The following is a 15,832-nucleotide window of genomic DNA, read 5'->3' on the forward strand; positions in this document are numbered from 1 at the left end:
TTGGTTCCGACCAACAATCCTTTTGAAGCTCTGGCTGATGTGGATGATCATATGAATATAGTGCCAGGTGATCGTCCACAACCAAAACTATATCATAAGCCAAAGATAACTCCCGTACTGGTCCCTAAATACTAATTCAGTCATACAGAGGAACTGTCGTCGGCTTAGGCCCAATTTTGATTAATTGAGTATTTTAATTTAAAAACATAATCCTCTTGCAGTGTATTTAGGAAACATTCCTTAACGATACTGATCATATTACCATCAGACAATGTAACCTCTATAATAAATTTGTAGGTGTTTCCATTCTTGTTAATGAAACAATTCCTCATAGTAAAATAACTTTAACTACTATTTTACAAGCTGTGGTTGTACAAGTTACATCAATGAGAACCCAAACAAGTAAATGCTAAATTAGGTAGAGTATCATTAAATAGATATTTAAAAAATATTTACTGATCAGTTTAATATCAAAGACATTTCCGACACTACTATAGTGAAAACATTTAATGGACTATCCCGAGTTTACCACCATGGTAACATACTTCTTAATTACCCCTCCCCCACTTTTTTAACAAAAGATTTCGCCATCTGGCGGAGTTTGCCCACACTTTAGAGATGGTGAAACCCGCTACTTTTATTCCAAAGGCTTTGACGATATGAAAAACACCTTCAAATTGGTAACGGATCTGTATTAAATTGCCTCTACTACGATACGGGGCGGGATTTAGCTCAGTCGGTTGAGCGCTCGACTCAAGTGTTTGCGTAGCAGGATCGAATCACCTCAGTGAATCTGTTCAACTAATTGGGGGTTTTCTCGTTCCAACCAGTGCACCACAACTGGACAAAGGCCGTGGTAGATGCTTTCCTGCCTGTGGAAAAGTGCATATAAAAGATCCCTTGCTGCATTAGGAAAATGTAGCGGGTTTCCTCTGTTGACTTCGAGATAGAATTACCAAATGTTTGGCATCCAATAGCCGATGATTAATTAATCAATGTGCTCTAGTGGTGTCGTTAAACAAAACACACTTTTTCTTCTACTATAATACATACAATCTCTCCAATTTCAAAATGTCCATTGTTAATTTTGACAGCGTTATTTATCCAGGGAGACTATTTGTTTCGGTGTATTTACGGCAGACAAACTATGTAGCCCAAGGTCCATACATGTGCATCTAGTGCCGTGCAAAAGCTGGCCACTTTACCAGCATTGGTGGTGTAGTGATTAAGTCATAGAACATAAGGCTTGTGGGACGGCGGCAGAAAAGACAATTTCCCTTAAAACCAGAATACAAGTGGAGCGAGCTAGTTACACTGTCAAACAAAAACAAAACATTTATAGTTTGTACTCAAACTAACAAGAATTAGTTGTTAGTAAAGCCGCGGCATGTACTATCTTGTCTTCTGGAAAGTGCATTAAACAAGACGTCTCCCACTTGATCAGTAGGGGCAGCAGATGACAGCACTGGGTTACCCACATCTTTCTCTTGACCTTGTTTCGAAATAGCCATATGTTAAACACCAATATAGCTATAGTTTAAAATGTACTAAAATAGATTTAAACAAATATACCTTTCACTTCTCAAATACGTCATTTTACAGTAACTGGTAATGCCAGTGTGGCCGACTTGCTAATATTCTGACAATTAACGCCATTCAGAAAACTTCGAATGCTCAAAAGAGAAGCAATAATGTTTGAACATTTTGGATTCTGAAATGTTTTGACGACACCCCAGCACAAAAATACATCGGCTATTGAGTGGGTTCTTGAATGCCAGTGTTACGTGGTATTTTGACAGGCGTAGTATACTGACCCCCAGTCACTTTTCTACGACACACACAGTAGAAAAATGACCCTCTACTGAAAAAACGTAGTAATACGCCCCACTCCCCACCCACCGTCGCACACACACGTTGCAAACTGACCCCTGTAGAAAAAAGGTTCCGTATTCTACAGGGGTCAAAATAAAACGTTACACCGGACGAACTTCTGTAGATAACTATACTTTTCAGAAATGCATTTGACATCATGAGCTATTAAAAACGATTTTACATTTCAGGAAAGAAGCTAAGTTTCGGTTTGAAATACCATACACTGTTGTGAAAGCTAAAGCAAAGACATCGTTTTTTTCTATTGCTAAAACGTTTGTTGTATTTAATGACGCCACTAGAGCACATTGAATTATTAATACTCGGCTATTGGTTGTCACGCATTTGGTAATTTTGACATATAGTCTTAGAGAGGAAACCCTTTAGTAGCAAGGGATCTTTTATATACACCATTCCATAGACAGGATACCACATACCACGACAATTAATGGGCCCTGCCGACGGGGATCGACCCCAAACCGACCGCGCATCAAGCGAGCGCTTTACCACTTGGCTACACCTCGCCCCTTTCTGTTACTAATGACGAATTAATGTCAATTAAACACAATATAATAATATCGATCAAAGGCTATGGTATGTGATGTTATGTGTGCCAGAAATTTATTGTTGTTAATAAAAAATATAGAGAGTTTCCTCTAAACACAAACGTCCAGTGGTCGATGATTAATTAATCAATGGCCTAATTAAACAAAACACACTTTAGGATTAACTAAAACAATTCGGAAAATGGCGTGTCTCTGGAAGACTATTGATATATTAGTTCATGTTATTTCACGGTATAAATAACAATATACATTTTGTGACTTCAGTTTTAATACCTCATTAAATTTTCTAGTCCATGTTGGTCACTCTGGTAATGTGGTACGCGTATCATGGAATTGAATTAGAGTAATATTTCGCAAATGTAACGTCTCTGTCTTCCGCAATTGACGTCGTTCCACCGATTGGTGCTTACAATTAACAGGACACAATGTTCTTGGCCGTTACCATTGTTCGGATTGCCGAGCTTCCATGTTGAGAAGCTGACGTTGTTTCCGTTCTCCCAAACAAACACGCCTTCGTTTATTTCATCAGTCATGCCAATCCAATACCTCGACTCATCTGTATAATAATAAGAAATACACCATTAGCCAATTCAATACCTCGACTCATCTGTATCATAAAACGAAATACACCATTAGCCACCCAATACCTCGACTCATCTGTATAATAAAACGAAATACACCTTTAGCCAATTCAATACCTCGACTCATCTGTATAGTAGTAAGATATACACCATTCGCCAATTCAATACCTCGACTCATCTGTATAATAGTAAGATATACACCATTCGCCAATTCAATACCTCGACTCATCTGTATAATAGTAAGATATACACCATTCGCCAATTCAATACCTCGGCTCATGTGTATAATAGTAAGATATACACCATTAGCCAATTCAATACCTCGACTCATCTGTATAATAGTAAGATATACACCATTCGCCAATTCAATACCTCGGCTCATCTGTATAATAATAAGACATACACCATTCGCCAATTCAATACCTCGACTCATCTGTATAATAATAAGATATACACCATTAGCCAATCCAATACCTCGACTCATCTGTATAATAATAAGATATACACCATTAGCCAATCCAATACCTCAACTCATCTGCATAATAATAAGAAATACATCATTAGCCAACCCAATACATCAACTCGTCTGTATAATAATAAGATATACACCATTAGCGAACCCAATACATCAACTCGTCTGTATAATAATAAGATATACACCATTAGCCAATCCAATACCTCGATCATCTGTATAATAATAAGATATACACCATTAGCCAATCCAATACCTCAACTCATCTGCATAATAATAAGAAATACACCATTAGCCAACCCAATACATCAACTCATCTGTATAATAATAAGATATACACCATTAGCCAACCCAATACATCAACTCGTCTGTATAATAATAAGATATACACCATTAGCCAATCCAATACCTCGATCATCTGTATAATAATAAGATATACCACATTAGCCAACCCAATACCTCGACTCATCTGTCTAATAATAAGATATACACCATTAGCCAATTCAATACCTCGACTCATCTGTATAATAATAAGATATACACTATTAGCCAACCCAATACCTCGACTCATCTGTCTAATAATAAGAAATACACCATTAGCCAATTCAATACCTCGACTCATCTGTATAATAATAAGATATACACCATTAGCCAACCCAATACCTCGACTCATCTGTATAATAATAAGATATACGCCATTAGCCAACCCAATACCTCGACTCATCTGTCTAATAATAAGAAATACACCATTAGCCAATTCAATACCTCGACTCATCTGTCTAATAATAAGATATACACTATTAGCCAACCCAATACCTCGACTCATCTGTATAATAATAAGATATACACCATTAGCCAATTCAATACCTCGACTCATCTGTATAATAATAAGAAATACACCATTAGCCACCCAATACCTCGACGCGTCTGTATAATAATAAGATATACACCATTAGCCAATCCAATACCTCGACTCGTCTGTATAATAACAAGATATACACCATTAGCCAGTCCAATACCTCGACTCGTCTGTATAATAACAAGATATACACCATTAGCCAGTCCAATACCTCGACTCGTCTGTATAATAACAAGATATACACCATTAGCCAGTCCAATACCTCGACTCGTCTGTACAATAACAAGATATACACCATTAGCCAATCCAATACCTCGACTCCATTAAAGGGACAGACCTTAGTACAATAACAATCCAATACCTCGACTCCATTAAAGGGACAGACCTTAGTTTTTAAACAATACGACGTATTTTGTGTTACCATTAGATAACTGAAATCAGACATTACATAGGTTTTATTGTATAGATCATCAATTTCCAAGAGTTTCTGGTCATCCTGGTATTTTAATACCACGAAATTAGTTTTCCTAATTTTAAAAATGCACATCTCTCTCAGAAGTACCGGTTTGTTAGCTCGAGTGTCCTCTAGCGTTATTCTATTTTACGTGAGAGTAACGCAAGAGATAACTGTGTATAATACTTCGGCAATCTTCGACGACCAAATGGTAGCCAGCTACTGTGTCTGAAATACGCATTTGTTTCCTAAATCTGATGCTACAGACCACTAGGTCGATTGTTTCCGAGTCGAATCATGACATTAAACTTACATGTTCGTAACCGGTATCGACACTACACGAAGAAATCCGACGCCCCTGTGTGAAACTCTAATATTGTAGAGCTGATGTAGTACAAAGTGTGTGGAGACGTAACTGGACAAGTTCAAGTTCTTTATTTGCCTTAAGTTAAAAAAAACCTTATCAGCATAAATACGTACATATATAATCACGATATATATACAAATATACAAATACAGGTGGAGAGTCATTTAAGAATTAATGGTAAAATTAACATAGTATACTAGTAATAGTGGTGGGATGTACATATATATGTGCACTATAAACATTATCGTGTATAGTAATAATTCTAATTCTAAATATATATGTATATATTGATGTATACCAGATGAAATATGATTAATATACTAGCTAATGAAACGGCAGGTTAGGGGATATCATACTTTAAGTAAGCTGCAGTAAATCGTCTCTAACTTTATTTGCCAAAATTAAATGTTTTCCCAGGTTATTGATGTCTTTATTGTTTTCAGTTGTTAATAGTTCAGTGAGCCTAAATACGCTTGGACGTCTGTGGTAACATTGTTTAATATACTTATTCCTCAAATCATTCATAGCTGGCCAAATAAGGATAAAATTATATTCGTCTTCAACATCATTAGAGTTACAAATAGTGCCTCCGGTTTCTATATTTAATTTGTGTGCACTAATTCGGATCTTTGATATTTCTTTTAAGTGATTTAATGGTATGGGTTTTCTAATATATATGTTTGTAGCTTGAATTCAAGTAACAAAACTTTATATAGGGTACCTTTCGGTGAAGTCGTTATTCGTAATTATTGTAAATTCTTTCCTTAATTATATTATATTCTCTGTTACCAACATACACAGTCCTTTACACTGTTTTAATTTAACTGTTGAATTTTTATATTGATGTTGATCATCACATTGTTTTTCCATTACCAGTTTGACACCCAATAGCCGATGTATTTTTCGTGCTGGGGTGTCGTTAAACATCCATTCATTCATTCATTCATTCTGTTACCAACTTGTGGTATATTCCATATATAGTTTAGTCCAAGCCTATTTAGTTCTTGTTTCACTTGTGTTACCCAGTTAGCCTTTAATCGTTCCATTTTCAGTATTTCGTATTTTAATCCAATATTTAAAAATTCTTAATTTTCTCGTAATATACAGAGGAAAACGCCCTAACTCACTATATATAAATTCATTACATACCCCTTGTTGTACTCCAAGTAGGTTTTTTTTACAGAATTTTGTATGAATATTTTCAACACCCCTTGCACAGTGGAATTCCCAGACCTCTGACCCATAACTAGACTGTCGCGCTAATGCTTAGTGGTCGTACCATGCACGCTCGACTAGGGAATAATCCAACTAAAGGTCTGTGGCATCCTATTGAGGAAACAATGCGTATTTAAAACACAGTAGCAAACTACCATTTGGTCACCGACAATTGCCCAAGTATTACAAATTGTCATCTGTAGCGTTATTGTCACATATAATAGAATGACTCTAGATAAGACTCGAGCTACGGTTGTGAATACGGACTCTATTCTACTTTGAAAGAAATTTTCCCGTTTTAGTGTCACATACTCTTTATTTGACTCTACAACACCTTTATCCATATGTATTATAGTTTTGTAGATTAACAAAACTTGGTGTCCATTTTCATGGATTGAAACTAGGGTCTGCACCTTCAAAGGGACCGTGCCGAGTTTACGGCATTGTAAGATGTTTCTGAGTAGTAACGTTTTATTTGACTATAGTATTATATTATTATATTAAATATATTTTCTCTTTTAGCAACAGGGGTTGAAAGTGGCTGAAATTCCTGTCAGATATTCGGTTCGGCAAGCTACAAAATTTTTCCTACTCAAACCAAAACCTGCCGGATCAAATGTAATTGATCGTACTGACCGACCTAGGTGGTGTCGTGGTTAAGCCATCGGACAAAAGACTGATAGGTATAGGGTTCTTCGACCGGTACCGGCTCCCACCCAGAGCGTATTTGTACGACTCAGTGGGTAGGTGTAAGACCACTACAACCTCTTCTCTATCGCTAACCACTAACAACTAACTCACTGTCCTACACAGACAGCCCAGATAGCTGACGTGTGTGCCTAGGACAGCTTGCTTGGATATAAGCAAGAAAATAAGTTGAAATGAATAAATGACTCATACTAATGTGTGAATATCTATATCAAATAACTGCCGGTCCGATGGGACGGCAGGCAAAAAAAAAAAAAAATAATAATAAAAAAAGAAGATAAAAATAACAACAAAAACGACAACAACAACAATAATAATAATAATAATAATAATAATAATAATAAAGCCCGCCTCGTGGTGATGTTGACCGGCAAAAGTCGGTGTGGACGGTAGTATTTATGTAGTTCTAAATAAGTAGCTGACAATGGATTTCGGCATCACAATACGGTAACGGTCTTTCATTCAGATTTACCGAAATTAGAGTCGATGTATTCCCTGACAGCCGTATGTTTCTCTTCCGTGTCCAAGACAATCAACCTGGAGCCCGATTGGTTGCAAAGGTCACGTGACTGGTGCCATGTTTGATGTGGCAGATTGACCTTGATGCACAAGTTGAGATCTTGAAACAGTTCGTACCCGTCTTTAATTGGGCAGTCGCCTGTTAAAAGAGTTACGTTTGATAATATCAATTTCAATAAAGTTACCTTTGTTTTTATTAATTTCAAAATACATTCATTTTTAAAAGATTAGTCAATTTAAGTTTTTAGAAGTCTTTGTTTATCATTCATGGTACCATCTTGACTCTATTGCCCTATGCAATATGTTTTCCGCTGAAATTATCGTAACAACCAAAATTGCATGTTTAGTACGTTTCCGGGTACATTTTCATAATGTACTTCATAATTACATTAAGACATCAATTGTCTAAATATTCAATATGTTTCTGATCATTGGTAATGGCTAAAATCGGCATTTCCTTGTTAATAATTTGCAATATATTAAAAATTAATATTATCAGATACGCCTAAGATATGGATATTTACATATCTACAATTATTAGGGTAACCAGAGGGAGAGAAAAAGTTAAACTTTGTTTTATTTAACGACACCACTCGAGCATACTGACTTAATAATAAACGGCTATTGGATGAGAGGAAAAAAAAGAAGAAAGAAATGTTTTATTTAACGACGCACTCAATACATTATACCGGCCTCGGTGGCGTCGTGGTTAGCCATTGGTCTACAGGCTGGTAGGTAGTGGGTTCGGATCCCAGTCGAGGCATGGGTTTTTTAATCCAGATACCGACTTCAAACCCTGAGTGAGTGCTCCGCAAGGCTCAATGGGTAGGTGTAAACCACTTGCACCGACCAGTGATCCATAACTGGTTCAACAAAGGCCATGGTTTGTGCTATCCTGCCTGTGGGAAGCGCAAAGAAAAGATTCCTTGCTGCCTGTCGTAAAAGAGTAGCCTATGTGGCGACAGCGGGTTTCCTCTCAAAATCTGTGTGGTGCTTAACCATATGTCTGACGCCATATAACCGTAAATAAAATGTGTTGAGTGCGTCGTTAAAGAAAACATTTCTTTCTTTCTTTTTCCCATGCCTCGACTGGGATCCGAACCCAGTACCTACCAGCCTGTAGACCGATGGCCTACCACGCCACCAAGGCCGGTTGGACGAGAGGAAACCCGCAATGTTTTGCATTAGCAGCAAGGGATCTTGTATATGCACTATCCCGCAGACAGGATAGCACATACCATAGCCTTTGATATACCAGTAGTAGAGCACTGGCTTGAACGAGATACAGAGGGAGAACAATGTAAATGCAGGTGTCACACGTTTTATTGATGTGCCCTCTGGCTGTGTTGATACGCTGCTTATATCACTTTTATTATAAAATGTTAACATTATCGGTAATGGGAACTGATTTGATTCAACAGAACCTAGTTGATTATGTGTTGGGTTGTCGTTAAAACGTTTCTTCCTCACCTTACATTTATCACAGCTACAACATCAATTTTCGTTTTCAGTACAGCACTTTTTGTAAGCAGTGTGTTCTGGTTATAAGACGGAAAACAATTTAACAACTAATGTGTTACCTGCAAAACGGTAGTAGTGGCGCGATCCTGGTGAAGGGAGAGCACTGACGTTATATGCAAGTCTCACAGAGTGCAGACGGCAAGTGAGATCAGCGTTGCAAGAAAATGACAGACAGTCTGGGTTTTGTCTGCATTCCCTCGAACAGTCCAGTGCTGTTTCGACTTCACTCATAAAAGATATGACATTGCCGAAAACGTCAACATCATTATATGCATGATTCTGGATCCAGATAAACTGCTTGATGTCACTGAGAGAAGATAAGAAGAAAACAAACCAGAGCAAATTACTTTAGGTTATGACTTCTTCATCATTCATAGTAACTAGTGGTTAACAAATTGGTATAATTTATTTAAATTCAAAACGACATATAAGTCATATAAGCTCATTCAAGTTGGTAACTGCACTGTCCAAAAATATAATTTTTTTATTGTGCTATAATTTGTGCTAGGGTTTTCTCCGTCTCTCTATTTCTTCACCCTCTGTTGACTCTACTCCCGATTTGTCGCACGTAGATCAGCTTACAATTATTTTGCGATACGTACTGCCATCAGGACCCGTAGAGCGATTCGTCAAGTTTTTACATATGCAGGGGCACAGTGGAGAGCAACTTGCTTAGAACCTGAGTGACTTTCTATCTGAACATAACATCAGCCTGAGTGACTGTCGTGGACAGTCATATGACAACGCCAGCAACATGTCTGGCAGGTACAATGGAATGCAGGCGCATGTTCGAAAGCTAAATCCATTAGCAGAGTATGTGCCGGACACTCACTCAATTTGGTGGGTCAGTTCACAGCCTCGTGTTGCGAACAGGCAACCATGTTCTTTGATTTCATACAGCGTTTATATGTATTTTTCTCTGCATCGACGTACCGTTGGTCTCTACTAACTGATGCATTGTCTGAGAACAAACTACCGTGTGTAAAGCGCATGTCTGACACATGATGGTCGGTCTGAGCTGATGCACTAAAAGCACTGTACATGGGCTATAGTCAAATAAACGTAATCGACAGTAGTGCTGCAGATGAAAATCAGAAAGGTGAATGTCGACAAGAAGCACGTGGGCTTGCAGCAATGATGGACTGATTGGAAACGGGCATACTAACTGTACTGTGGCATCAGGTGTTGGAGAGATGCCAGATGTCAGTCAGCAGACCAAGACTTAAACACTGCATGCGCTCTATACAAGTCACTGATTGTGTTTGTTCAGAAGCTCCGGCCTACGTTTGAAGACACTGAACAAAAAGCCAAGGAATTAACAAATTCTGCTGAATATCGGTAAGACACACAGAGGGTGCGCAAACGCAACCGTAAATATGATCATGAGTTCGGATTGTCATCTGAAGAGGAGAAAACTGAAACGGCTGCAAACAAGTTTCGAGTCGGCACGTTCTTGGTGATCATCGACATCTTGATTTCTGCACTGAAGAAACGTTTGCAAGCATATGAGGAAATCAGTAACAAGTTTGGCTTCTTGCGAAATTTAGGGTCGATGTCCGAGTAGCAACTGTCAAAATCGGCGATGGCTCTCATTAACAAGTATCCAACTGGTTTGGAGGCCAGTCTAGCAAACAAACTTCTACAGTTCGTGGCATTTCTCAACACGGTGTTTGGCAAGCGTGATCCGAGTGCTTCTCAGTCAGATGCTGCAGCTGATGATCAGGACACCACGGCGATGACAGGCGACGAGGCATTGGAGCTGCTCATGTACCATCTCATCAGAGATCACAACATGCAATCATATTTTCCTAATATTGAAATCATGCTACGCATGTATTTGTGTATGGTGGTTACAAACTGCACGGTAGAGCGTTCGTTTTCCAAATTGCGCCACATAACAAATGCACAAAGAACGACGATGGGAGAAAAACGTTTAAATATGCTAACGTTGATGAGCATCGAATGCGAGTTGTTGAGAACGGTTGACACTACTTCCATTATAAAAGACTGCTCATATTAAATCTCGAAGGCGCGATATATAACTTAATCTGAGCCTGAATCACACTTGTCTACTGGCCTAAACTTTGACCCACGTTTTAGGGGCATACATGCAGTTACATTATAGTTTAATGGCATTTGCACTGGTTTTTAATACTGTTGGCAAGATTCCTTTTGTTTCGACAATACATCTGACTGATTGTTCAAACAATAAGGTGTGTTTATGTTGTATGTAAAGCTATGATAATAGTGGGCGTGGGTTCAGGGGGTGGGGGGGGGGGAGGTGGGGCGTTTACTTTTGTAACTAGCCAGTAGTAGGGGCCTATGCTATGCTTTGCTACGGGCCCCGCAGTTGCTTAATCCGGCTCTGCACCCACCCCACCGTGACGTGATTTTACCAACATTATAATACATGTAATAATAATAATAATAATAATAATAATAATACACAATTATTACTATTACTATTACTACTACTACTACTACTACTACTACTACTATTATTATTAGCCTACTACTACCTTTTTGGGATGGAGGGGCGGTGTTTTATCTGGAGGAGTTTTGGCTATAAAAATACAAGATTAACACACACACAAACGGCAGACTGAACTTGTCCCTGCACGTAGAACTGGATTCAACTGGGTTAAGTAATAATTAGCCAACCTTTGGACGACAAAACATGCAACAGTACACTGGGTTTTTTTTACGCTGTACATTAAAACCGAAATACCACTTTGCGAACCAATCAAAATAATTTGCACACGCGCCTGATGATAATACTAATAATAATAATAAATGGTGAGTTCATGTTCCGACTGTTTATTATTTTATTTCAGCGTATTCGCGGTTATTTTTGTCATGAAATAATATATTTTTTATTATTTGTCATGTATATAGCCGGCCCTCATTTCCCAAGTCTCTATACACGGCGATCGTTTATATAAAATCCAAAAATACATTATACGGTTGTTGTATATATAGCCGCATCACTACGAGTCTGTTTTTCCGTATTTTAAATGTCTCATTTAAAGAAGAGTTCCAATTTTAAAACTGAATCGTGTCATGGAATTCCCTCAATCGTAGTTCAATTAAAATGTTTTGGATCATACAATAACTAGGTTTGGCATTCCAAATGAATGTAATTTCCATTTATAATGCATATTTCGAGAAATAAGGCCCACTAAATCCGTGATTGAGCACCTTTAAAAAGTATGACTCTGGAATGGATCTTTCATTTCATTTCATTTGAACTTAATTTCGTGCTTATATTCAATTAAGGTTCAATCACGCTGTCCTGGGCACACACCTCAATTATCTGGCCGGTCTGGGGAATTAGTTGTTAGTTGTTAGTGGTTAGTTAATTGCCTCTAGGCAGGCTACGCTTCACATCTATATGTAATAATATTGACTTGTGGATATTTGTATATAATTATTGTTTTATATTAATGCATTTGTTTTATTTGTTTTCATGTAATTAATGAGTTTATTTCCACAAACAGGTAATGAATTACAACAGATTGTGTACCTCTAATTATTTACGTAGACTACACTATAGTTTGGCTACACTATACTAACATCTACTTTAATGTAAATGTAACTGACTAAATAATATTTATATATTTATATATAACTTTATAAACTGTACAGTGTAATATTAATTCTTGTTAATTCAGTAATTTGATTAATCCAGATTTAAATATGTGATAAACATAATTTAGTATGAATGCATTGCAATGTGTGCTAGTGTATGTCTGTGGTGATGAACACTTTAGAGATTGCTGTATTTTATTATATATTTTATAAAACAACGTGTCTGCGTGGTTCTTTTATGCAGATACATCAATCCTTTTAAGTGTCAACCCGTTCCATTAAACCCTGGTGTCACATACTTGGTATGTAATATATTTGTATAATGTATTTTTATAATATAATTCTTATTTCAGGACATATGTATGTGTTTCACATGATTGTATATCTAGTGTATTGTGATTCGTTATAATGGATTCATATGTTAAATCATTTATTTGGACATGTGAGTAATAATGTATATTATGTATGTATGTATTATAACTATATCTGTTATAATCATAAGACATATTGTGTATTATGGCAATTTATGCATTGATTACTTTATATGTCATGCCATGTTAAATACTAAAATTTAAATGATGGAATATTATGTATTGTGTATCCTGAGATTTATATATGCATAATGTATGTATTGTTATATTGTAATTTTAATTATATTGTTACAGGGTGAAAAAATGGAAATTACTATCAGCCATTAAAGAGCCATTTGACCCAAATAAATGCAGTTGTTGTCATTTATTCCAAAACGATGATGCTACTACATGTAGATTCACTTACTATGAGAATACAATGCATTAAGTAGGAATTAAATAATTAAATGGGAAAAAGAAAACACACGTACCTCAGTGCTGGGTAAACGCAACACAGAGCAGCAACCATCCGCACGGTAAGCAGAAACGTGGACTCCTCCATCATCGACGATTTGATCTATACTCACTATGTCTCCAATTTATATACACATACAGCAGCGTCCTGGATGACATCATTATATATAAATATAGCCTCAGAATAAGGTGTCGGTTCCGATCCAGGACACCATTTGTTAGTTGTGATATCTAGCGATCTGTATGCATTGAGAAAACAATGATGATTGTAGTATGGACACTGATTAACATAAAGACGTTATAAACAGCTACACTCTAATGACTTATACACTCCATTAAGATATTAGAATTTGTTTCAGATTCATCTGGCGTGCTGGGATGTTAATGTAAATGGTTTTGTTCATTGTATTTCTGAAGCAACGGTGCATAAAATTCATCAACGAGATCAGACAATATAAACGCAAAGTCGTTATCTATTCAAAGAGCGACTCACACGTTGCTAATGGACTAGTTGTTCGTGTATTTCTGTCGTTTCAGATCTAGAATTGGTGCAGAAACGTTAATCAACGTGATGATTTAAAACAAGATTGGTAAACATGCACCATCCCACAGACATAATATCATATACCACGGCCTTTGATATACCAGTCGTGGTGCACAGACTGGAAAGATGATTAGGAAAAAGCCAATGCAGTTTCGTATTTTCAAGTTTTATTTAGCCGTTTTGGGGTGTACATTATAACACACACACACACACACACACACACGTATATATATATATGTGTGTGCACACACATAGATACACACATGCATACATACACATACACATACACATACACACACGCACACGCACACACATAATTATGAGAAGTCCAATGTTTAGCTAGGTTAGCTACCAGTCACTGCTACATTGTGATTTGTATATATTTGTTTTCTGTCGTACCTTGGGTTTTTTTTGTGTGCGTTATTTTGTCTGTTTTTGTTTGCTTTTGTTTAGTTTTTTTGTTGGGTGGGGGTGGGGGGTGGGGGGGGGGGGGGGGGGGCTGGGTGAGTGTAATAAAAGTTATTTACACATTTCAAACTTTAAGGAACCTGTTATTTTAATGAGTCAGTTGTTGTATACTTCGAATATATTTGAATATTCGCTCGTCATTTCCATCGATTATTCGAATACCCATTTTCAGGTCGAATACCGAACACTAGTAAATGTATGTATGTATGTACACACACGTACCTCAGTGCTGAGTAAACACAACACAGAGCAGCAGCACAATAAGTAGAAACGTGGAATCCTGCATCATCCAAGATTTAATCTCTACTCACTATGTCTCCAATTTATATACCCAGACATCGGCGTCCTGGATGACATCATTATGTGTAAATATAACCTCGGAGTGAAGTATCGGCTCCGTTCCAGGATACCGTTTGTTAGTTGTGTTTTCTAACGGTTTAGAAATCAATGATGATTTTAGTATGGACAATGGTTATCATAAAGACATTATAAACATTATATACACACTAATGGAGAATTGATTCGTATTCACCTGGCGTACTTTGGTGTTAAACGTATATAGATGGTTTTGTTCATTATGTTTGTGAGGCAACGGTGTATAAAATTGATCAATGCCATTAGACCTCTATTCAAAATGCTAATGGAAAATGTAGCGCGATACCTCTCTCAGACTATATGTCAGAATTACCAATCTTTTGACATCCAAAATTGATGATCAACAAATGAGTGTGCTCTTGTGGTGTTATTAAACAAAACAAACTCCTTCTGTTCAAAAAGCGATTTACACGTCGCTAATGGGACTAGTTAGTTGTTCTGTTATTTCAAAAAGCGATTTACACGTCGCTAATGGGACTAGTTAGTTGTTCTGTTATTTCAAAAAGCGACTTACACGTCGCTAATGGACTAGTTAGTTGTTCTGTTATTTCAAAAAGCGACTTACACGTCGCTAATGGGACTAGTTAGTTGTTCTGTTATTTCAAAAAGCGACTTACACGTCGCTAATTGACTAGTTAGTTGTTCTGTTATTTCAAAAAGCGACTTACGTCGCTAATTGACTAGTTAGTTGTTCTGTTATTTCAAAAAGCGACACACGTCGCTAATGGGACTAGTTAGTTGTTCTGTTATTTCAAAAAGCGACTTACACGTCGCTAATGGACTAGTTAGTTGTTCTGTTATTTCAAAAAGTGACTTACACGTCGCTAATTGACTAGTTAGTTGTTCTGTTATTTAAAAAAGCGACTTACACGTCGCTAATTGACTAGTTAGTTGTTCTGTTA

General features: G+C 37.1%; 1 protein-coding gene across 1 annotated transcript; it reads right to left on the reverse strand.

Moving 5' to 3' along the window:
- Positions 1-1,309: 1,309 nt before the first annotated feature.
- Positions 1,310-13,679, reverse strand: LOC121389229 (macrophage mannose receptor 1-like). Its single transcript, XM_041520829.1, has 5 exons — positions 13,561-13,679; positions 9,191-9,438; positions 7,564-7,749; positions 2,878-2,991; positions 1,310-1,314 (listed from the first exon to the last, which is right to left on the reverse strand). The coding sequence occupies exons 1-5, from the start codon at positions 13,632-13,634 to the stop codon at positions 1,310-1,312; spliced, it is 627 nt and encodes a 208-aa protein (XP_041376763.1). The 5' UTR covers positions 13,635-13,679.
- Between the last annotated feature and the right edge of the window lie 2,153 nt (positions 13,680-15,832).

The sequence above is a fragment of the Gigantopelta aegis genome, chromosome 14, assembly GCF_016097555.1.
Source record: "Gigantopelta aegis isolate Gae_Host chromosome 14, Gae_host_genome, whole genome shotgun sequence".
Classification (NCBI taxonomy): Eukaryota; Metazoa; Mollusca; class Gastropoda; order Neomphalida; family Peltospiridae; genus Gigantopelta; species Gigantopelta aegis.

Coding starts and splice junctions, on each gene's coding strand:
- LOC121389229 (XM_041520829.1), bottom strand. CDS start 13,634: ATGATGGAGGAGTCCACGTTTCTGCTTACCGTGCGGATGGTTGCTGCT. Junction 9,439..13,560: donor TGCGTTTACCCAGCACTGAG/GTACGTGTGTTT, acceptor ATCTTCTCTCAG/TGACATCAAGCAGTTTATCT. Junction 7,750..9,190: donor CCACTACTACCGTTTTGCAG/GTAACACATTAG, acceptor CTCTTTTAACAG/GCGACTGCCCAATTAAAGAC.